The sequence below is a fragment of the Tachysurus fulvidraco genome, chromosome 3, assembly GCF_022655615.1.
Source record: "Tachysurus fulvidraco isolate hzauxx_2018 chromosome 3, HZAU_PFXX_2.0, whole genome shotgun sequence".
Classification (NCBI taxonomy): domain Eukaryota; kingdom Metazoa; phylum Chordata; class Actinopteri; order Siluriformes; family Bagridae; genus Tachysurus; species Tachysurus fulvidraco.
In genome coordinates, this window is record NC_062520.1 from 10,343,494 (window position 1) to 10,366,489 (window position 22,996).

The 22,996-nt window shown below is 38.4% G+C and overlaps 1 protein-coding gene across 2 annotated transcripts in view; it reads left to right on the forward strand.

Moving 5' to 3' along the window:
* sspo (SCO-spondin) overlaps positions 1–22,996 on the forward strand; it is an 82,936-nt gene that overhangs the window by 58,222 nt on the left and 1,718 nt on the right. For both annotated transcript variants that reach the window (XM_027149281.2, XM_047811316.1), the window contains 31 exons: positions 121–266; positions 837–1,057; positions 1,207–1,242; positions 2,478–2,642; positions 2,980–3,189; positions 3,972–4,139; positions 4,265–4,399; positions 5,449–5,692; positions 5,869–6,021; positions 6,237–6,283; positions 6,421–6,591; positions 6,898–7,074; positions 8,369–8,524; positions 8,812–8,933; positions 9,776–9,912; positions 10,017–10,063; positions 10,165–10,428; positions 11,852–12,013; positions 12,151–12,267; positions 12,643–12,781; positions 12,944–13,140; positions 13,795–13,965; positions 15,754–15,881; positions 16,360–16,505; positions 16,937–16,983; positions 17,949–18,113; positions 18,213–18,436; positions 18,944–19,039; positions 20,399–20,459; positions 20,922–21,052; positions 22,486–22,636. In XM_027149281.2, coding sequence (XP_027005082.2) covers positions 121–266; positions 837–1,057; positions 1,207–1,242; positions 2,478–2,642; positions 2,980–3,189; positions 3,972–4,139; positions 4,265–4,399; positions 5,449–5,692; positions 5,869–6,021; positions 6,237–6,283; positions 6,421–6,591; positions 6,898–7,074; positions 8,369–8,524; positions 8,812–8,933; positions 9,776–9,912; positions 10,017–10,063; positions 10,165–10,428; positions 11,852–12,013; positions 12,151–12,267; positions 12,643–12,781; positions 12,944–13,140; positions 13,795–13,965; positions 15,754–15,881; positions 16,360–16,505; positions 16,937–16,983; positions 17,949–18,113; positions 18,213–18,436; positions 18,944–19,039; positions 20,399–20,459; positions 20,922–21,052; positions 22,486–22,636 — 4,534 coding nt within the window. The remainder of the gene's footprint in view (positions 1–120; positions 267–836; positions 1,058–1,206; positions 1,243–2,477; positions 2,643–2,979; positions 3,190–3,971; positions 4,140–4,264; positions 4,400–5,448; positions 5,693–5,868; positions 6,022–6,236; positions 6,284–6,420; positions 6,592–6,897; positions 7,075–8,368; positions 8,525–8,811; positions 8,934–9,775; positions 9,913–10,016; positions 10,064–10,164; positions 10,429–11,851; positions 12,014–12,150; positions 12,268–12,642; positions 12,782–12,943; positions 13,141–13,794; positions 13,966–15,753; positions 15,882–16,359; positions 16,506–16,936; positions 16,984–17,948; positions 18,114–18,212; positions 18,437–18,943; positions 19,040–20,398; positions 20,460–20,921; positions 21,053–22,485; positions 22,637–22,996) is intronic.

A 22,996-nucleotide genomic window follows, 5' to 3' on the forward strand; every position in this document is an offset into this window, starting at 1 on the left:
GGATAAATACAACATATTTATCAGAGGTAATCAAAAATTTTAATTGCATTCAAGTTCTATGCACAAGATTTTAATATTTTGATCTAAATAGTGTTTGGTAATGTCATGTCTCATGTGTAGGAGTGTCCATGCCTAGTAGACAACAAGCTCCTGACCTCACTTCAAGAAGTGTCTGTGACCCCAGAGTTAACCCCAGACCTCTACAACATTACCATGGGAACAGAGCTCAGGTCTGGAGAAGAGCTTATGCATGAGTGCAGCTCCTGGTAAGAACTTTTATTTTTATTTTTATTTTTAACCATATTGTTTAACTAATCTCAGCAAATTAGGAAGAGCTGTCTTACCTTGATGACTTATTTTAAGTAGCATTTTGTGTAAGTAAGCTCAAAATCTCTGCTTACCACATTCTGTAATTATTTGTGTGGAAGACTGGGAAAAGTATTTGCATGTTGCCATGATTGAATCCTAGCACTCAAACTTAAGAAGCATTAATCTATTTCACCAATATGACTTTACAGACTTGCATTCTTTTATAAAGATGATGATAGCTGTTAAACACACACACACACACACACACACACACACACACACACACACACACACACACACACACACACACACACACACACAGAGACACACATATATGTATATACTATATAAAGTATATAATATAAATCGAATTACATTTCAGTATTTCAGTTCAGGAAATCAGAAAGGGTTTTCTTTGGCAACCACACATTTGAAATGTAAATCATACGTGACTTACATCTGAAACATTCCCCTTACAGTACCTGAGTAGCCAGTATAACTTCTGTCTTTATGGATTTCCATCTTAGTTTGTGTGAACACGGCGTCTGGAACTGCTCTCTAATGCCCTGTCCCCGTGATGGTGGTCTAAGTCCTTGGGGTCCTTGGGGTCCCTGTTCACTCACCTGTGGGGGTCTGGGGCAGAAAGTGCGCAATAGGAGCTGCTCTAATCCAAGTCCTGATTATGGAGGTCAAGACTGTGTGGGAGACCTGCAGGAGACAGCATACTGTCAGACAACAGACTGCCCAGGTAAACCTACTCCTCTATTTGAAGCCAGTTTTCTCAGTTTATAATTGTATAATGAAGTTATAATAATCAGAGTTGCTGCTGAGCTAATCCACAGCCTGTGATCTTAAGTGTCAAAGGAGTTCTAATTTATAACCACTCTCTAATTGCAGTGGATGTGCTTCCTACAGTCGAACCTTCCCTGTCAGGTAAACATGCAATTACATAGTTAATACTAGAAACGTAACGCATGCTTTAGTGCATAAAGTGTGTGTATCGAAAAAATGTGTGTTTTTTATTGCTTTCCCACTCACTTATTCATATTCAGTGTGGCTTTCTTAAGGAGCCGAGAGACTAAATGCAATTAATTCATTTTGGCAAAAATTTTTTACTTAAGCCATAATATAAATAAAGGGAATTTTTATGAATGAGTTTGAGTATGAATATTTTGTACGTCAATAAAAATGAGATAATGGATCTTTTCCTTATAGTGGAAAAATATACAAAAACGAAATGGAGGAGATAATTCCAGTAACCGCTATCCTGGGCAAGTGCTGAATCTGGAATCTCGAGAGTTACACACACACACACACACACACACACACACACACACACACACACACTAGGGTGTCACATTAAAGCAGCCAGTCAACCTACTGGTATGGCTTGGTGCTTCACACAGACTAACTGGAGATGGATGGAGAACTCATGCTATGATGCAATTGAGGAATGCTGATCATTATATAGCAGACAATATATAACATCTTCAAGTCAAATTATTGTTCTTTACAGTTGCACAGTCTGTATAGTATTTTAAATGAGCTGGAGCAAATTAATGCTCAAGGTTCAAAAATAGATAAAAGTCTCACTAAGCTTTATTGTGACACTGATATGTTTCCTTGGAGGGAAAGAAAAAATAAATCTATCAAAGTATTGATAAATTGTTTTATTCCCCAACTATTTTTGAGCATTTGTGTGAGCATTGGTCTGTTCCACTGGTTACACTTTTGTCATGACATGACTGGGCAGCTTTGAGCTTGTTGAGGTTTCTCCTAGCAGATGTGGAAGTTTGTTCATGTTCATTGTCAGCTCGAAATCATGGGTTGTGAAGTGGAGAAAAAAGTTTCCTAATTTGTGTATAATTAGAGCATGTTGTTAAAAGTGCACTTATTTCTTCTTCTATTTTCCACTTTTCCACAACCTTTCCATATTGTGTACACTGCAGTTTGTCTTCGTGTAGTAGTTCTGTCTGTGTCTGCCTGCCCTTATGGCAAGGTTGTGTTCACTGAGTCTGTATGTGTGCTTGTGTACATGGTCAGGACTTTTCTTAGTTTGTCACCATGCGCGCTCTCTCTCTCTCTCTCTCTCTCTCTCTCTCTCTCTCTCTCTCTCTCTCTCTCTCTCTCTCTCTCTCTCTCTCTCTCTCTCTCTCATCTGTCTTTAGATGAGGACTTGGGGTTCTCCCAGTGGACATCATGGAGTTCCTGTTCTAAATCCTGCAATGAAGACGGTCACCCTGCTGTGAAGTTTCGTAAGAGAGAGTGTATCAGTGCACCATGCACAGGACAAAACAGACAACAGAAGGTCTGCAACCTCCCTCAATGTCCTGGTAAACATGTATTTACTATCTCTTCTCCTCAAATTATGACCGCAGACATGCAGACTAAATCTACTATTAGCATAAATATAAGTTTAATTAACTTTAGAAGTGTGTAATATTAGGTAATAATGTCACAGTCAGTCAGATGTCTGGTAGGAAAGCTCTGTGACGTTAATCCAGATGCTAATTTGTCGATTCACACTGTATGTTTACAGATTTGTTTAACCTTATTCAAGTTCTCAGTGACTCAGGAAACAGATATCCTGGCTGGTTAAATAAGCTCTTGTCCACCTTTGTACTGAAAACACTATTTAGTTCACCTGGCTTTGTTTTTGTTGTTTGAGAGATGGTGGAGTGTGTGTGGATGAAGCATGTTCCCATAGAAACTGCTCATGGACAGAATGGGGAGAGTGGAATGCATGTTCACGCTCCTGTGGTGTTGGTCAGCAACAGCGATTCCGCAGCTTCATTGCCCCCGGGATTAACGGAACCTGGTGTTCAGGCATCATTGATGGCAATGTGGAGAACCGCTTCTGCAACATCCGTGCCTGCCGTGGTGAGATTCAGTATCTCACTACTGATTTGTGTAGCGTTTGGTGTACTATATCTGTACATTTCTTAACATTAGCTAACATTTCTTAATTGTGATGACGGTGTCATTTAAACTTTTTTCTATTAACTTATGGACATGTAAGAACCTTAAAGAACTTAGAGTCAACAGTTATTAGTTATTCACTTAGTTCTTAGATTTATGTATAGAAAGTGCTGCAGGATTCCCACTGTTTTTAATAGAAAAAAATATTTATATCCTCACATTGAACTAACAGTTGTTGTTTTTGCCATTAAATGCTTTTTAGTGGATTTAACAATAACCTTATTACTCGCCATCTCTAGATCTATATCTAATTTATAGTAACTGTATATAACAATATATGTAACTGTTTTTCTTCTTCTTCTCATATAAAATTCATCATAATTCAGATTTCGATTCAACTTAATTATCATTGTGCATTGTAAATTTACAAAGGCAGTGAAATTTGAGTCAAATCATATTTTATCTCGATTGCATTGTTTTTAAGCTCTTTTTTTCTTTCGAAAATGTGGTCAAATATAGAAGGATATTGATCAGATGTGGAATACATGTATTTATAGAATATATAGCGAATGTAATATATTCTGAATATGCTGTTAATTTAAATAAATTTCAATTAAAATATGATTATATTCTGAAATAACTTTAAAAAATATACACAAAATATAAGATGTTTCTGATTTCTGTGCCAAAGCACAGTGAATTTAGATAAAAATCTTACAGCTCTTTCTCTTGTCTCTCCTCAGTGGATGGGAATTGGTCTCGCTGGAGTCCGTGGTCACACTGTGATAAGTCGTGTGGTGGTGGTCGATCTATTCGCACTCGTTCCTGCTCCAGCCCTCCGCCCAAAAATGGAGGACTTAAATGTCTTGGAGAGAAAAACCAAGTCAAACCCTGCAACACCAAACTATGTGGTATGTCTCACCAATGCACTCATTACGATTTAAGGTTTGAACCTTTAAGGTTTCAACAGGAGGATAATAAGAAAATGTGATTATATTTTTCAATAATGTTACTGTACACGATTTCTACATTCCAGATGAGCGTGGATGCCCAATGGGTCAGGAGTTTGTGCCCTGTGCTAATGAGTGTCCTCAGCATTGCTCTGACCTACAGCAAGACATTCAGTGCCAGGACAATACTGAGTGCCAGCCAGGCTGCCGCTGCCCTCAGGGTAAGTGGGAGTGGATAAGACATTCTGACACTTGATATTAGCATACTTAAATAAATATCAGTATTAGAGTGGTACACAGTAATTACCATGCATTACTGAGTCCAAGCCCGGCAATTTGTCCAGGTTATTTATTATATATTTATAAGTATGTAATAATTATATAATGTCATTTTATTTAAGGACTTCAGATCATTTAACTAATTATAAGCCGATATAATCCCAATGTTTCATTATTTAACTGTTTCCTTTTGCGTGAAATCAGGTACACTTTAATTATTTCTCTCTGCTGTTATATTATACATATAGTACCATATCTATTCTTTATACTCATTATTAGAATTGTATATAACCTTTGTCAAACCTGAGTCAGATGACATGTAGATTGAGACTAACAGGTCGATATTCAGCTTTTTAAAATTTAAGATATTATTATTTGTTTTTAGTCATATTACAAGTTAAAGGGTACTAAAGTTCACTTTAAAGAGGGAAACTAAATTGATGCTAATTTAATATGCATGTGCAATAAACAATTTTATTTTAGTCTTCCAATATTTATACATTTATCTTGGCAGAAATCACTATAACAGTGGTGTCTAATCTCTACCAGAATTATTTAATCAGTGGATGTCCTCTGTGTTGAAGACTTACAGCTTTATTTAGCTTTATATTCTAACACTAGAAACGGCAACTAAAATCTATGTATTATTTACAAAAAGCTTTATCTCCCCTGTGCAAGTCCCTGTGTAAGTGAGAATTATTAGCTGTGATGATTTAAACTACTAGTAGAACTATAATACAATATACTGTATTATAATTTTGATGTAGACAAGTACTGTAATCAACACCTTCTGACCAATTACTGTACATTCAACAATTCACCAGTGCTGTGGAGTAACATTACAAAAACTTTTTTAGCAATATTTATACAGGAATATACATGGTTTGGAGTTATCCCCGTTTAAAGCAGGTGTTTGATAGGATGATCATTAATCTTTTGTATGAACAGGTATTTCCTTCATCATTGGAATATTGTACATCCCTGTATGTAGGTGAACTGCAGCAGGATGGGGTTTGCGTGAAGCTGTGGCAGTGTGACTGCACTGATGCATTAGGGCAAAGCTGGGCTGCAGGCAGCCAGCACCAAGTCAACTGCAACAACTGCAGCTGCGCAGATGGAGGTCTCACCTGCACCAACCTTACCTGTCCAGGAAAGAGTAAGTGTTTCTGGAGCTTGTGGTCCAGCTGGGCTTCCTGCAGCGTTACCTGTGGTGCAGGACAGAGAACACGCTTCAGGTGAGGAGTTACAGAGGAAGAGTTTGATGATGTTGTGACTGAAGATTTATGAAGGAAAGATGAGTTAAAGAAAAGCTGTCAATTGCATCGATTTAGTGGTATGCATGGACAGGCAGGGATTGGGATAGATCATAAAAATGGATGAATGAATGCTGAGAAATGTGCTGTCAATACAGGTCAATGATTCCCGAGACTCCTGATGCCGACTGTCAGTTCGAGGAAGTTCAACACAAGCCATGTGACCCAGGTCCCTGCCCACCGCTGTGTCTCCATGGAAACCAGTCACTGTCTGTAGGTGACACATGGTTAGAAGGGGAATGTAAACAATGGTGAGTCATTAATGTGTCTTTGATTTATACGTTTAACTGGGTTTTCCAATTTTCCCAACTGTAATTTGAATATGATGCTGTATATGACCTACATAAAGGCAACATTAAAATAAATACTGTATATAGTACGTGCACATATAAAGATTGTGTTCATAAGCATACTGTGTTATGTGCTATGATACAAGTTTTTAAAGCGTTTATGTTTTTGTATTCAGCACATGTATTCCTGAAGGAGAATATTGCCAGGATATTTATTGTCGTGGTAGGCACAACATAAAAATACTTAACATTATCATATTATTAAAATAAAAAATGATCCTGATAGAGTGATCATATAAGTGCTAGTTTCCACCCACTTTATTTTGTTAATAACACTAAGGAATCTTTTGATCTTCTCAGTGGATGGAGGCTGGACTCCATGGTCTGTCTGGTCTGACTGTTCTGTGACATGTGGTAGTGGAAATCAGATCCGGACTCGGGCCTGTGTCAACCCCCCACCACGAAACAATGGCACACACTGTCCCGGGGAAGAGAGAGAGATGCAGCACTGTCACACTGCACCCTGCCTAGGTAACAAAATCTTATTTACATGAGCTCTATAGAGCTACAGTTCATTTCTAATATCTGTTAAGGCATATTTTAGTTCCATTTCGCTGGTGGGATGAAGGTCGGACATTTTAATCATAATAAACAAGTGATTCATTTTATCGTCGCAAATATGATAGATATGATTTGAGGCTTTCATCTCTCCTTTCTGCTATATTATCTGTTTTAAGTCTATTCTATGTCTGTTTTGTATCTATTTTTGACATATTTCATGCTAACAAAGTGGCTTCTGATGCTGAGAGATATCCCGATTGTGTGCTTTTGTCTCAGATGACTTGTGTCCATGGTCCAGCTGGTCCTCGTGCTCACGGAGCTGTGGTGCAGGAGTGGTATCCAGACGTAGGCACTGTCTGTGTGAAGAAGCAGGTGATCACGTCTGTCCCATTTCCATAGATACAGACAAACACAGAGAGGAGAATCGCCTGTGCTACAAGAGGCCATGCCCAGGTGAGTTGGCACCATAGATAACCCCAGATATGGTGTTAAACGCACAACCAGAAGAAAACAATACAGTGGGATGAACTCACACAGATATTATAAAGATTTTCAATTACCAAAAACTTTCTATCCTTATCTCATCCCTTACTCACCCTAAGAACAGCTACTGTAATCATAAAGACTGTTTTGTATTAATCCCCCCACTCTGATTCATTTACCTTTTACTCAAACTTAGCCTTTCTCCAAATGTAGATCTGTTTGACTTTACACTTGTATACGGCACACTTGTGTACTACGCACCTGTATAAGGTCATTATTTCTAATCTGCCCCCTAGTGTCACCCAGAAGAGAATGAGTCTGGGTCCTCTCAAAATTTCTTCCTCATGTCAGCTCAGAATGTTTTAACCCTAATCCTAGGACACTGTTACCCCTATTTGCTTATTAAATATACATCCAGATTTTTGTAAAGCTGCTTATTGGCAACATCTTTTGCATACAGAAATAATATAGAATTAAGTTGAATTAAACCATAAGTACAATTCTGTCATATTACATAGGTTACAAACAGATATCTATCTATCTATCTATCTATCTATCTATCTATCTATCTATCTATCTATCTATCTATCTATCTATCTATCTATCTATCTATCTATCTATCTATCTATCTATCTATCTATCATTGATTACCCCCTCAACATACATCAGGCCCAATAATAAAAAAAAAATTATTAGCTCAAACTGGTAAAGAGAATTAATTCATATTTCTACTTAACCTTACTGTTCTGTTCAATACTTAGCAATGCATATCTTATTGATCTTATCAATCAATTACAAATAATAGTTTCAGGTTAGTGAATTTGTAAGCTCGTCTATGTTGACTTGGTTAAGGTTGTGTGTATGATTGAAGATAGCACTTTTTCTGTATAAATACTACATTTCCATATTACAGCATTTGACAGACACAAGCATACCATCAATCTAAAACTCATCATTTATAGAAGGAAAAGCAGACAGACAACATTTTTAAGTGCTAGTTTAAGTACTTCAGGAAGAGGCAGGTCTTTAGATGTTGTTTGAAGACTTCAGTGACATGTAAGGGAAGTTCATTCCACTACCCAGGCATCAGAACAGAGATGATTCTTGATGCACACCTTCCTTGTACCCTGTGAAATTGGGGCCGTTGCATATTATTTAAACAGGTGTAGCTTTGAACACATCGAAATTGTAAGAATAAAAATTGAACACTGAACAAATGAATATGATCTTTCTTTTCTACTTTCTCTTTTTCACCCTCTCACAGACTGTCCCATGTCTGAATGGAGTGAGTGGACAGAGTGTTCCTGTGTGTCTCAGTGGCAACAACGCTATCGTGTCCCACTGTCTTTGGCCACCGCGGGGCAGCATTGCACAGAGATTGAGAAGCAGAACCGAGCCTGCAAACAACAGGACTGCAAGGGTGTGTGTGTGTGTGTGTGTGTGTGTGTGTGTGTGTGTGTGTGTGTGTGTGTGTGTGTGTGTGTGTGTGTGTGTGTGTGTGTGTGTGTGTGTGTGTGTGTGTGTGTGTGTGTGTGTGTGTGTGTGTGTGTGAGAAAAGTTAAGGTCACTGAAAAATTTGCAAAAACTTTGCCCCCTTTTCCGACTTTATATCTCACCTTATTGTCCATATGGAGAGATAGATATGTGTGTGTAACCTTTGCTATCAAATGTGTTTGTCCTTCTCCTATGTGTATGTGTGTGTCTTAGAATGTATGGAACCGTTCCAGCCAGACTGTAGTTCTCCATGTGAGAAGCAGTGTGTATTGCAAGGGCAGGTGGATTCATGCACGGGGCATTCGGGGTGTACAGACGGCTGCTACTGCCCTCAGGTCAGCATAACCTTTTACACACTTATAATTAAGTGGGGCTTTGCCAAGAATCATTACATATCCATAGACATATCTCTTGTATCTGTAGCATGTGTGCATCATTTTTTTTTTTTGCTCTCCTGGTCTAAGAGGAGAAAAAGTCTCACAGGAAATCACTTATAAACCCAGCTGTTGGAGCGGTCAGTTGACCTTTGTATGGAATGCAGTTTTTGTTGAATGCATTAAATGACGAAGCAGGTACAGATGTTTGTAAGTTAAGATCTAATCTGGTATCATTTATTAAACCTGTTCATAAACTGAGCTGATTTTTGACTATGAATTAGTTGCTCATTCATTCATTCATTCATTTACAGCTGTGATCGCAATTCCAGTGTCCATTGCAAAAAATGTAGTCCAGATGTTGTCTGTTTTGACCTTGATTTGTCTCAGATTCTTTTAGAAAACAGCCTAATCATTAACACAATGCAATACACTATTATAACTCTTGGCCTTTCTGTCATTTGAATTCATTATTGTCTTAGACTTGGCTCTTTACACTTACTGTAGATGTGACTTTGTCTAGTCATGGAATTTAACTTGGACAATGTTGATCTTGACCACATCTGTAATGTATAGATTTTTAGAAGTGTAAAGGTTGTTTAATATGAGTCCTGGAATATGCATTATCATTATATACATTTATAATAAATTTTCTTGTTTTGTTATTTTTTTCATGACACATGAGTATTTTTAATAAATATTCCAGAGTACAGCCTGAAATTTACTCTTTTGCTTGCTGACATTAGCTTATTAAATTATGATAAAGCTTCTTCAGAACTCCATGTTCCTCTTTATGCTTGCAGGGTTTGCTACACCAGAATGGTACATGCGTGCCTCCTGAACAGTGTGGCTGTGTTCTCCTTGTCCAGCAGGACACAGGTCCACATGTCCCTGTCACTGTCCCACAGGGTGGGGTCCTCAATATTGGCTGCAGCACATGGTAAAACATTCACACTCAGCTTTTATTTATCTTGTTTAATTTAAAAGCTTAAGAGAAAGTATGGAAAATGACTTTTTTTTATTTTTTTGTATATTGTATTTCAGTTTATGCCATAACGGGTCTTTGCAGTGTGATTCCCAAGAATGTGAAGGTATGTAAAATTAAATCTATATAAAAATAAATATGGCTTAGAGTTACCTTGAATCTTACAATAGTATTATTTGTCACTCGCATTCTTTATTATTCTGTTAGTGTCACTCAGTGAGTGGTCAGAGTGGACCCCCTGCTCTCCATGTGTTCCTGCCTCCTCTCTTCTTCACTCTGACTCTGCCATGGCTGATGATGGAGTTATCAGTGAAGGTCTTGGAATGCCCGAAACAGCTCTGGTGTCAGTGCAGAAGCGTTTCCGAACATGTCTAGATGTAGACTCTGGATTACCTGTCAGTGAGAGGGGGGGTGAGTGCTCCAAACCCCTGCAGGAGGAGAGAATCTGCCCCCAGCCTGATATCTGCAAAGGTGATCACACACAGCACCATATTACTCAAACATTATGATTGGCAACTTAGGAATAGTATCTTTTGGACCAACACATCTCAGATAAATCTTACACAAAATTTGAGATATCACATTTTCATTTCCAAATGTAATCCTAATACTGAAATACCTTGAGTACCAGTTGATACCAATATCCATCTATGTGTCTGTCTGTCTGTCTGTCTGTCTGTCTGTCTGTCTGTCTGTCTGTCTATCCTTGTACCTAAAAACATAATTCATACCTATTTAATTTGATTAAACTCTTTCACTTATTTGGCAAATCTTTTCAACTTGTTACAGTATTTCTTAATGATATTTTATCTACTGCTTGTTGCTAGTCAGTACTAGCAAATACCCAACATCAGTCATGAATATCAGATCAGTGGCATCTCTAATTTCAACATTTGTCTCAAAACTAACTTATAATTAAATTCCAGAAGTTTTAATAAATGGCAAATTAGGCCTAATTCAAAACTACATACACTTAGCATCTGTTTTGAAAAGTTTAAGAATAACATACATGAGTTAAAGTGCTTAACAAAACTTTTAAACACTGGAGCCATATGGTAAATGGTTACTATGGTTACTGTAAGCTTTTGTGTCATAATTTTAAAATTTTCTCTCTAATTGGGTTTTTATTCCTGTAACTTTAAAAAAAAAACCTAATATATTTGTCACCAAAATGACATGGAAATCCTGTCTTCCTACAAATATCACGCTGTTAATGAGTCCGTTTATCCTGTGAAACCTTTTAGCTAAGTGTGACGTCTAACCACAGTGGGTGTCAGGTTTGATTAAGTTTTTGGATAGCTTTGTGCTGTAGAGACTTGAACATAAGCCTAATCAGTTCAGTTTGTAATCAGACACCAGCTGTCACAATGTGTCACAGAAAGCGTGGAATCTGTAAATACAGTTTTCTCTTTTTTTCAATTTAAAATAGCAGAAGTAGTTTTCACAACCATTTAAAGATGAGTGCAAAATTTCAGAATTTCACAATTTAAAAGCAAGCTTTTTCCAATGCATATATTTATTTGCCTACCCTGCACTCATCATAAGGGAGTTTTGATTAATTAAGGCTTAATGTTCTTTTGTAGGTGCAAGGTGTCAAAATTATTTTGCAGATGAAAATAAAATAACAAAAAATATTTATTCCTTCGATCTGTGTCCCCCAAGAACAAAATCCTTACCAAGGAAGAATAAAATGAAATGCTGCAGTAATTTTGCCAAGATTTGGCAAACACAGTTTAGTTACATAGACAGACAGGACTGGGCCAAAATTCCAAAAAATTCTGTGTCAGGGGTTGTATGTAAAATATGCTTTATGCTATGAAGGGCATTATAAAAAAAAAACAACTTTAGATCGTCCATGCTCAAGTGTGTGACATTGATGTGTTGTCATCTGCAGACCCATGTCAGTGGAGTGTGTGGGGGCAGTGGAGTGTGTGTCAGGAGCCATGTAGTGGAGGATTCCGCCAGCGTGAGCGAATAGCCCTGGCAACCACCCTTGGACCACAATGTACACAACGGCAGAGCCAATCACAGAGCTGCAACACCGGCCTCTGTCCAAGTATGCACTTAAATACACATACTGTACAAGGACATGCATCCTGTATATATTATGATAACAGATGGCAAACACAAAGGTCATTGTTCTGTTAAACTAAAATATGCATTATTTTACTGAGACACTGTGTCTGCACACAGGCGAGCGCTGTGAAGACAGGGACCGGGTCTACGAGGCGTCCTGTGCCAATCAGTGTCCTCGTAGCTGTGCTGACTTGTGGGAGCATGTGCAATGTCTGCAGGGAGTCTGTCACCCAGGTACAGTCACCACATGTCCTTAAAGTAACACTAACAAATCACAAATCACATCCAAAACACACCCCACTATGGACGCTTTTAAAGACATGAGGTATTTGTGTGTGTGTGTGTGTGTGTGTGTGTGTGTGTGTGTGTGTGTGTGTGTGTGTGTGTGTGTGTGTTTAAGTGATTCTTTCAGTTTATCAGAATTTCAGCACATGTTAAAAAAGAAAACATGAAATTGACAATAAAATAATGGCTCATTCTGGAGGTTCATTCTCCAGAAGTACTAATTATACAGTAGAAACTGGAGGTAACAGTAATATATACACAGTAAACATTTTTTTGTGAGTGAAGCTATAAATTATCTTCTATATTTATTTCTCATGTGTGCAGGTTGTAGGTGTCCTGACGGTTGGTTGCTGCAGGACCGAGGATGTGTGAGAGTGTCAGAATGTCGCTGTGGGCTTCCTACAAAGAACGGCACACTGGAGGTTACACCTGGACAGAATGTCACGGTGGAATGCAACAACTGGTGAGAGTGTACACAAACATAAACACATACAGGCTTACGTTAAAGTTAAAATCATGATATGAAGTAATATTGTGTTCCATTGTGAAGATGCTATTAAATGCTACTACAAAAGACATGGATTTTATATTTAAAGCTAAAATGTTTCATGTTTAACGTCTGCAGCGTGTGTATGAATGGGTCACTGGTGTGTACGGACCAGCCCTGCCCAGCATATGGGGCATGGGGTTCCTGGAGTGAGTGCTCAGTGTCATGTGGGACAGGACAAAGGACACGAACACGTCCCTGCACACACACACCTGGTGGTCCTAGCTGTGGAGAGACCATTCAGAGTGAAATCTGCAATCTGTCTGCATGTCCAGGTAGCTATTCATAATACACACAAACAGAGACATACACCATATGTCATGAGTTCTCACCCATCCAACAAAAAAAAATCAACATATCTAATCTAATCTAATCTAATCTAATCTAATCTATTAAATGAAGTAGTGTTTTTTAAGGGTAGCAAGAAAAAATTAAGAGCTACAGTATCAACGTGAAATTATGTATAAAAGAAGCTTGCAATAATATTTATTCCTTAGAGTACAAGTAAATTGATATTGATGGTAACTGACATAGTTCTTCTGGCTTAATAATTGCTCTGTTGTTTCTAATATTCAGTAAAGAAACATTACAGCGATGACTTACTGTAAATTACCACCAGTTGGACAGACTTGATTCCACCCTGTGCCACTCATGTGACCCTGAATTGCAATTATATTCATTTATTTTATGGGCAAATAGCATGTACCATCATGCTTATTTATGTACCTGATTTGGACAATTTATTGTTGAGCCATTTACTTATTTCACAGTTAAGGCTTAAAGGACCTTGACAAGGACCCAGCTTGGTAGTGATAGGATGTGAACTCATGACTTTCTGATGAGTAGTCCAAGCATTTTACTCACTGAGCTATCACAAACCTGCTGTATGCTGCCAAGTTCTGCTCTAATTCAGTGTTGTGTGCTGTTAGCTGACTGCGTGCTGAGTGAGTGGTCCTCCTGGAGTGAGTGCAGTGTCTCCTGTGGTGGAGGAGTGTCAGTGCGCAGGAAGACTATTCTACAGAGGTCTGAGCCTGGAGGAGCGTCCTGCTTGACTCCTATTGAGCAGCACACTGCCTGCAACACCAACAGCTGTCTGCCTGGTGAGAAAAATGTGCACAGACATATGTTCATCATCAGCATCATCAATGCCCCATTCCCCCTTGACTTTGAACAAATTACCAGGTCGGTTGATGTTCATTCATTCATTCATTTTCTACCGCTTATCCGAACTTCTCGGGTCACGGGGAGCCTGTGCCTATCTCAGGCGTCATCGGGCATCGAGGCAGGATACACCCTGGACGGAGTGGCAACCCATCGCAGGGCACACACACTCTCATTCACTCACACAATCACACACTACGGACAATTTTCCAGAGATGCCAATCAACCTACCATGCATGTCTTTGGACCGGGGGAGGAAACCGGAGTACCCGGAGGAAACCCCTGAGGCACGGGGAGAATATGCAAACTCCACACACACAAGGCGGAGGCAGGAATCGAACCCCCAACCTTGGAGGTGTGAGGCGAACGTGCTAACCACTAAGCCACCGTGCCCCCCTTTATGTTCATTCGTATATTTATAATAATTATTTTATCTTGATCAAGGTTGAGTTGCACCCAACGCCTATGCAATGAACACTGTATGTGTTGCTTGAATACACCTTGAATGGGATTCCAATCTGTTGCAGTGTTAAATTGTTTACTTTACATTAAACCTAGGGTGCACCTCAAGGAATTGGTATATCACATACTTCATTTCAGATACTGGTAAGGACCCTGGTTTACTACACGTCGAGACATCGACGATTCAGTTTCCAGTGACATTCAAATTTCCTCATCAGTCACTGTGAAAACATGAACATAAATATTGTCAGACTCAAACAAACTTCATATAGAACATCTAATAAAGTAAATATAACTAATCATTTGAGAGCTAAAGCAACAGTAACAAACTACTTGCATTTGTAGACATTTTTGTTTTTTCTTACAACTTGACACACCTTGAAAATGAGATACTAACACTTATTGTAGATGCTTAAGTGTCTCACGAGCGATGGGTCATAAAAACAGCCTTCTTGTGTGTGTGTGTGTGTGTGGTGTGTGTGTGTGTGTGTGTGTGTGTGTGTGTATATATATATATATCACCGGAGAATAGTGTCATTGTAGTAGATGACAAGATTTCTTCTTAAAGGTAAATCATGGAGTTCAGATTAAAATTGTGTTTCCAGCTTTTCTGTTATCAAAGACACAAAATTCTTCCAACCAGACCGTTAAATAGAAATTATAATAGTGTTAGATTGTGAAAAGATTCCTGGGCAGATCTAAGCAGAGATCTGCTTTAAACAAATAGCCCATTTAACAACATTATTGGCTTTTTAGTATAACACTTCCTCTGAAGTTTGGCATAGTCCTGTAATATATATGAGCCTGTTTCTGTTATATAATTATCTGCCAGCATTTGATAACCCTTGTTTAACCTTTCTGACTAGCTAAGCTCCAGTAATGTGGCTTTTATTCACTACTCTTTCTCTCTGATACCTTAGAGAAATTAGGTCTTCAGCTGCTGTCATTTTCATAATTTGTAGTGCTGGAGTCTAACAGACCGTGATATGACAAGCCAAATTTAAAGCTGTAAGATAAAAAAAAAGAATGTTTTCTCAAGAGTATTAGTGAAAGTGGTGCTGTTGCGATATTCATAAAGGTGACTCAGCTTTAGGCTTTAAACTTAAATCTTTAGCTGTCATTAGATCGGCTAAAATTATAGCTGCCAATTTTCTTATCTAAATAAGATAGCCAGTGGGTAATCTTTGTGATTAAATTTAAAGAGCATGATTTTTCTTAATAATGTTTTTTTCCATTTTCCCCTCATCTCTCTTCCCATATATCAGAGTGTCCTCTGGGTCAGGTGTTCAGTCTATGTGCAGGTTCATGCCCGCTTTCCTGCCAGGATCTGTGGCCTGAAAGCCAGTGTGTACCAGGCCCCTGCAGCCCGGGCTGCTCCTGCCCTCCTAACATGGTGAGAAAAGCCTTATACTAAAAAGAGATTGCTCAAAACAGCACTTCACTCAAGACAAATATAAATAGAACAGCACGATCTTCCCAAATAAAAGCAAACAGTTTTATATTTAACCCAGATAAAATATAATAGCTTTATACTATTCCCATATGCCTTGAAATAGCTCTACAGTTAGCCCAAATCTCTAGAAACAGATTCTTACTAAACCTAAATGCCAAATGCTTTGTAACAGCTCTAGATAGATAGATAGATAGATAGATAGATAGATAGATAGATAGATAGATAGATAGATAGATAGATAGATAGATAGATAGATAGATAGATAGATAGATAGATAGATAGATTTTAAAGAATATATGTATATAAAGCTTCCCCCTGAACCACTGGTAAATACAGGATTGCTATCTACACTCTTAAGATAATCGTATTAGTAGAAACACATAACAGTGCAAACAGCTGTGTTGTTATTTTCTCTCAGGTTATGCTTAATGGATCATGCATGCCTTACTCTGAGTGCCCTTGTTCTTCACTCTCTCTGCCACTGGGATTGGCCAATGTCACACTGGACCTCCTACAAGACGAGTTTCCCCCTGGAACCATTATACCACATCTCTGCAATGCCTGGTAATGATTTGCACTCACTCACCATCCCTTGTTTTCATTTCTTTTCCTATTGGGATAGAGAATATTTCTGAGAGCTTATCGATTGTGAATATGTGTGATTTGTCATGTGGGCACTAAAAGGACGTTGAGGGAGATGGGGTGAAAATGGATCAGTGTATGGGCTTTACATCAGATCACAAATGATTTTCACACCCAAACATGAAGCTGGGTTATGGCAGGCTTGAGAGAAAGATGGGCATATGGTGGCAGCTTAAAATGATTGCTTCTCTCATTCAACAGTCTGGTGATTAGAGTGGTCGTTTTCATATAATGGATTTGTTGAGGGATTTGGCCATTATACTGTAGTGCACAAACAAAACAAGTGCATTGGTAGATTGAAGTATGTGTCTAATTCATATTTTCTGTGTGCTGTCTGTCTTCTGTGCATAAAGTGTGTGTGAAAATGGAGTATTCAACTGCACTGAGGACTCTTGTAATGGTGAGTGTAATTACCTTGTCTCTTTACTGCATTTTGCTATGATAGCTTGGCAGAAAGTTCCAGTGCCCATTTACATAGTAAAGCTGCTTGGTGAAGAAAATCACCAAGTGTTTCAAAGCTTGCCAAGAAGATATACTGTACAGGGCATATAGTTTGAGTCTAGTGGTGGCAACCTAAACTTTTTTACTTTCCTGTGAACATTTGCAGAATTCATTCATTCAACATTTTTAACTGCCTGGTCAGGATCATATGAAATTACAAATCATAAAAAAAAAACATCATGTCTCTTTTGCAAACTAATGACCACTAAAATTGGCTACACATTGATATATGTTTTGGGAAATCGAACTAACTAAATGTGTCAAGAAGTATTACAGAAAATTACAAAAAACAAGTTATAACTTCTATACTATTCTATTCTATACTTAATAGTATTAGAATATTGAGCTAAAGTGATTTAGATGAGGTTGAGGAACTGTTGGAATTACCATGCTGACAGTGCTTGAATTTCTACCCTAGGTGCATAGTGATTAGGATTCTTTTTAAATAAAAATTCATGAATTAAGAACAAAAAAAGTTGTAGACTAGGAAACACCCTCTTCTGGTTGGATTTAAATACAGTACATATACAGCTATGGATATATGGAGCACTAAAGAGATACTGATACAGCTAACAGTATTGCATTTACAGCCCTGAAGCATATGCTACATCATTGCTGTCAAGTTGAAATCACTGTCTTGCTGACTGTAATGATTTCTGAGTGCCCTTGAAATGTCTTCATTATATAATTATTGTGAAACTCTACAATCACATTAGCAAGTGACAGACAGCTATTGATTTCCTGGTTCAGTTTGAGTGTGTGAAAGCTGTAAGTGAAAGTGTGAAAGCTCTGAATTGCATTGCAGAATATAGAATATAAAGAGCATGTTTACGGTATATGGTGATGTATATGTGTCTGTTTTAGTGGACTGTGAATGGAGCAGCTGGTCTGAATGGAGTTTGTGTTCGGTGTCGTGTGGCTCTGGAATTCAGCGTTCTAGTCGCTCTGTAGTGCAGCACAGGCAGTATGGAGGACGTGAGTGTGAAGGCCACAGTCACAGGAGCAGAGAGTGCACAGGACCTGACTGTGGTAAGAATCAAAAACACAACACCAAGAGCAATCATGTAGACTTTTTGTGTACTGTATGTGTTGTCTGTGCTGCATCTCTATTTTGTGCGTGTGCTGTAGTGTGTCCAGAGGGAGAGCGTTGGAGAAGGAGCACGTCTGAGTCAGAGCGTGTGTGTGACAAAGGCTGTGTCGACATGTACAGCGATGAACCGCTAAACTGCACTGAAGTAAGCAGGCTCTCCGAGGGCTGCGTGTGTGAGGACGAGCGCTATCGTGACGCCAAGGGCCGGTGTGTGATTCCAGCTCTCTGTCAGTGCGAGGGGGAGGACGGCATACTGCGAGAGGTGCACTGTATACACAAACACACACTCTTTTTAAAATGCTGCCAGGTTTGACTATCTCTAGGCAAACCAAAATAAATGCTTGTACACTCACACAAATTAGCAAACGTGCATGGCATACTGTAGTCTTACAACTAAGGTCTAGAGCCATCAATTCACTCCCCCGAAACAGTCATACACCCCAGAGCGATGCACAGAACCATATCCATCAAGAACACTACAGCATTCCTTTTGTGCTTTAATTGTATTGCTGCTTATTTTGTGTATTTATCCTTCAAGGGGTCTCATTATTGGACCTGATGGATAGCTCTTCAGTGCATTGCTTATAATTACATTTATTAATAATGCATAAAATCTCAGAACAGAACATACAGTATGTTTTATGGGTATGACTTAATTAAACAAAAAATTAATACATTTTATAACTTCTGTATTGTTTTGTGTATAATGTGTGTGTGTGTGTGTCTGTGTGTGTGTCTGTGTGTCTGTGTGTCTGTGTGTGTATTCCAGGCTGGCTCTGAGTGGGAAGAAGCGTGCCAAACTTGTCGCTGTGTAAATGGCCTTAAGCAGTGTAAAGCCAGCTGCCCTCCACTTCTGTGTGACGAGGTGAGAAATCCACAGGGCTTTCTACAGATATTTATTCACCTGTAACTTTGTCCAGGTTGATTTATTAGTAAACTTTTTTTTTAAATCTCCCCTGCACAACTTTTTATATTATTGGCATACTGTGCAGCTTTGCACCATTAAAACATGCAACAGTTGTAAACCATATTGTAGGTATTGCATCAGAAAGTGCCCTTAGTGTGAAAGAAGTCCCGGGAGAGCAGCAGATGCTGCTGGTTAGATTGACTCACTGTCCAGGCTATTGGTCCGGTCACACAGTGGATCCCAGATGGCATTTCTGCTGTCACCCCACACCACATTCTTAGAAAAAGCACATGTCCTGCTCTCCCTAGGGCTCAACACCTCCACTGTGCTGCTCTAAACATGAGCTTGCTGCTTAAAAACATCTTTTGTTAGTATCAGGAATTATTCAGGAGTTGTATTCTATAACGGTCTTAAAACTAATCAGTCATAGCATAAAAGCTTTTTTTTTTTTAACTATTAATAAAATTAAAACCTCAACTAAAGAAACCTTTATTTAGAATTCTTATCTTTTTTAAAGACTTAATGTTAACTAATTAAAAAATGCCCTGAATAATTCACCCTGTCTATGTGTGCCCTGGGACGTGCTTATTTCTGTAGAGAAAAACATGATGTAAAATTACAAATCCTGGATATTTGATATTGCAAATTGATAAGGCTGCCAAAAATAAATAAAAATTAAATGATATTCATTTTGTATATTAAACCAAAACCAAATAATTAGGATATTTGTGACAAGAGTGTACGCATCACACCTCGTGGATCAATTGGCGGATAGTTCTTAATTGTATTTACATTTAAGGAGACCGTTCGTTAAATCAGCTATATAAGGGTATTTTCCAACATTTTCAAAATTTAGAACTTAACAGAACAATAATAATAACAAATTTAGAACTTAACAGAACAAAAATAATAACAAAACAATATTCTTTTATATATATACTGTATATAAGAGTGTGTATAGTCTTTAAAAAACTTCCCAGAATTCACAAAAATTGTTGCTGTCATTCACTCTGCCATTGTGTTACGTGTTACATAATCTTTCTTACATTATGTCACTTTCCTATTTAAGACTTAAAATCCTCCTGCCATTATTTTTTATATGGGCATTTTAACCTCAAGCTTCATCTCATACATACACCACTCCCAAAGGCAGAGCTGTAACAGGGCGCAGAGGGAGTTGGGAATGTTATGGCTGTCGCTGCCTGATGGCTCATCCTTCTGCTGTGGTCCCTCTCTGGAGAAAAGAAGTGTGTTATTCTGGGTTTCTTATTGCTGACTCTGCCCCTTTGCTTTGTTTATCCGCTGTGCTGTGCCCAGGGTGAAGTCAAAGTGCTGGAGGATGGACAGTGTTGCCCTGTCTGCAGGAAAGCGTACACAGGTAGGAATGGCCAAAGTCTTACATCAACTTTGACATACACTTCTATTAGTGCACCTCTGTGGCCTCTGTGGAAATGCTGAGCTTTGTCAGCCATCCCGGTGGATCCATGTGCAAAGGATGACAAGTTTGTTGCACACTATTAACTCTGGTGTGTGTGTATAAAGGATTGTCAGATCTCATGTGCTGTTTCCTAGATTTGAATTGAACTGAAGTGGATGACTCAACAGAAAAGTTTTAAGCACTAGAAATTTCGTTTTTTTACAAACAGATGTCCAAGGAGTCATTTCGTCAGCAGAATTCTTTTCTATAAACTAGCTGTTCTACAATCAGGACACTGATGTAGAGTTGGGAAAAATATGAAAAAAAAAAAAAAAGACAATTATAAATGCTCTGAACTAAACTTCATTCTATTAAGGAGTTAAATTACCCCAACACCATTTTCTCTCTTTTATGTGCCTGCAGAAGATCCACTCACTCAGTGTCATCACTACACTGAGATCAGGAACATCACCAAGGGTGATTGCCGCCTGGACAATGTGGAGGTCAGCTTCTGTAGGGGGCACTGTTTGTCCGGAACGGATGTCATTCTAGAGGTACAAAACTACTCTTACATGCACTCTCTTCTTAGAACTAATCTTCTACTGGTAGATGTCTAACTGACACACCAATAGCAGAAACTCTAATATTTGGTTCACTACAGTCAGTTTATCTCAGACTAGTCTAAGGATGCCAGAAGTTCCAACCATTTAATCTCTTTCAGCTCCTAACACACCTGTACTGTACCTGTATGTTTATAATATTAAGATATGCTGAAAAATAGATATAATGTTTCAAAGATTTTTTTACTTAATCATTTGTCAGTGTTTGGTAGTTTTAACAAATCAGACCCATACGCAGGAATAAAACCAGGTCCTGGTTGACCAAATGCAACAGCAGACAATGACTCGACAAAGATAGACACAAAAGGGCAGGTATAAATACAATGACACTTTAAAGTATAATTACAAACAGGTGAACACAATCACATAACATTAAATAAGGGCTAACAATCCCCTGCCAGCACCCCCTCTGGTGGACTGGCAATGAATTGTCCTCATAGTCCTTACGGTCATCTGATCTAATCTAATCTAACAATGCTGACTACGTGAACCTCAGTTTTTCTATCATTCTTAGCAATAAGCTGTCATTGGTATGTCAAGTATGATATAAAACCTCAAATAACCATTGTGAAACTATAGTGTGTCATAGTTCAGTTTTTTTTTCATAATGACTAGGACCAATAAATTCAGTGGAAGTGGGATACCTGGTCTTAAATCAACCGTCTCTCTGAGCGATAGTTTGTGAATACAGACCTAGATCTTCATGTGTGGGATCAAAAATCAACAATGACTCATCATCATCAAATCTGATTTGTCATTGCAAGGTTCCTCTTGAGCCAAACCTTCTAATCTGGGCGATGCTATCTTTGTGTCTCTGTTTGCTGCGACTGTTAAAAATATGTTTCAGCTCAGAAAGTCTCTCAAGTTACCATGGCGACGAGAAGCAGAGCACTTGCAACCATATAGATCTCATGTTTGTTAGTTCTAACACCAAAAGCACATCTTGTTCCACTATTGTTTTTCCTCATTCATACTCCTCCCAAGTCTCTCAACTGAATCTTTGTCTCTGTGTGCTTGAAAACATAATGTCCCTCATCCTGAGCATTACTATAAATTTTAACACGCTTGAGATGAGAGCTCGTTCTCAGGGAAGTAAATGTTCCATGAATCTAATATTTGGATTGTTGGTGATTGTGGTTTTGCTCTTTCGTATTTCTTTCTTTTACCTCCTGTTGTTTCTGTCATTTCTAGTCTTTTGTCTCTCTGCTGTTTGTTCTCTTCTTTCCTTTTCTCTTCCTGCTTATCTTCAGTCAGGTTATCTTCCTGCTTGTGTATACACCCCTCACCTTTACATGCTGTCCTTTCTTCTTTTTTATTGAATCTGTCTTTAATTCACTTCAATGTGTCTGTGTGTGTGTGTCTGTCAGGAGCCCTACCTACAAGCTGTGTGTGACTGCTGTAGTTACAGGCTGGACCCCCAGACTCCTGTGCGCTTCCTCAGCCTGCATTGTTCTAGTGGAGAAAGCGAGCCTGTGGTGCTGCCCGTCATACAGAGTTGCGAGTGTACCAGCTGTCAGGGTGGGTACAGGCACAGTGTGACCACATAGACACTGATCCATGGCTTAAACAATTACGTGTACACACAAGAGTAATGACGTGAGGACTAGCTCAACTAACTGGGTTCACTCTCAGAGAAATGGACATATGAAGAGACACAAGATGCTAAAAATGTATAAAAAAAAAGTGTTTGAAACATTTCTAGAAGTGAAAGGAAAACATACTTTTATATTTGTTAAAATTGTTTAATTAGTCCTTGTATTGATGAATTGCCTTTTAAACTTAGTCATTTACAATTTTGAAATATAAACCCCACCATGAACAATATTGTAAGTATACACTCGACTATAAAAAGCCCTGAAAGTCATAAATTGATGTGTC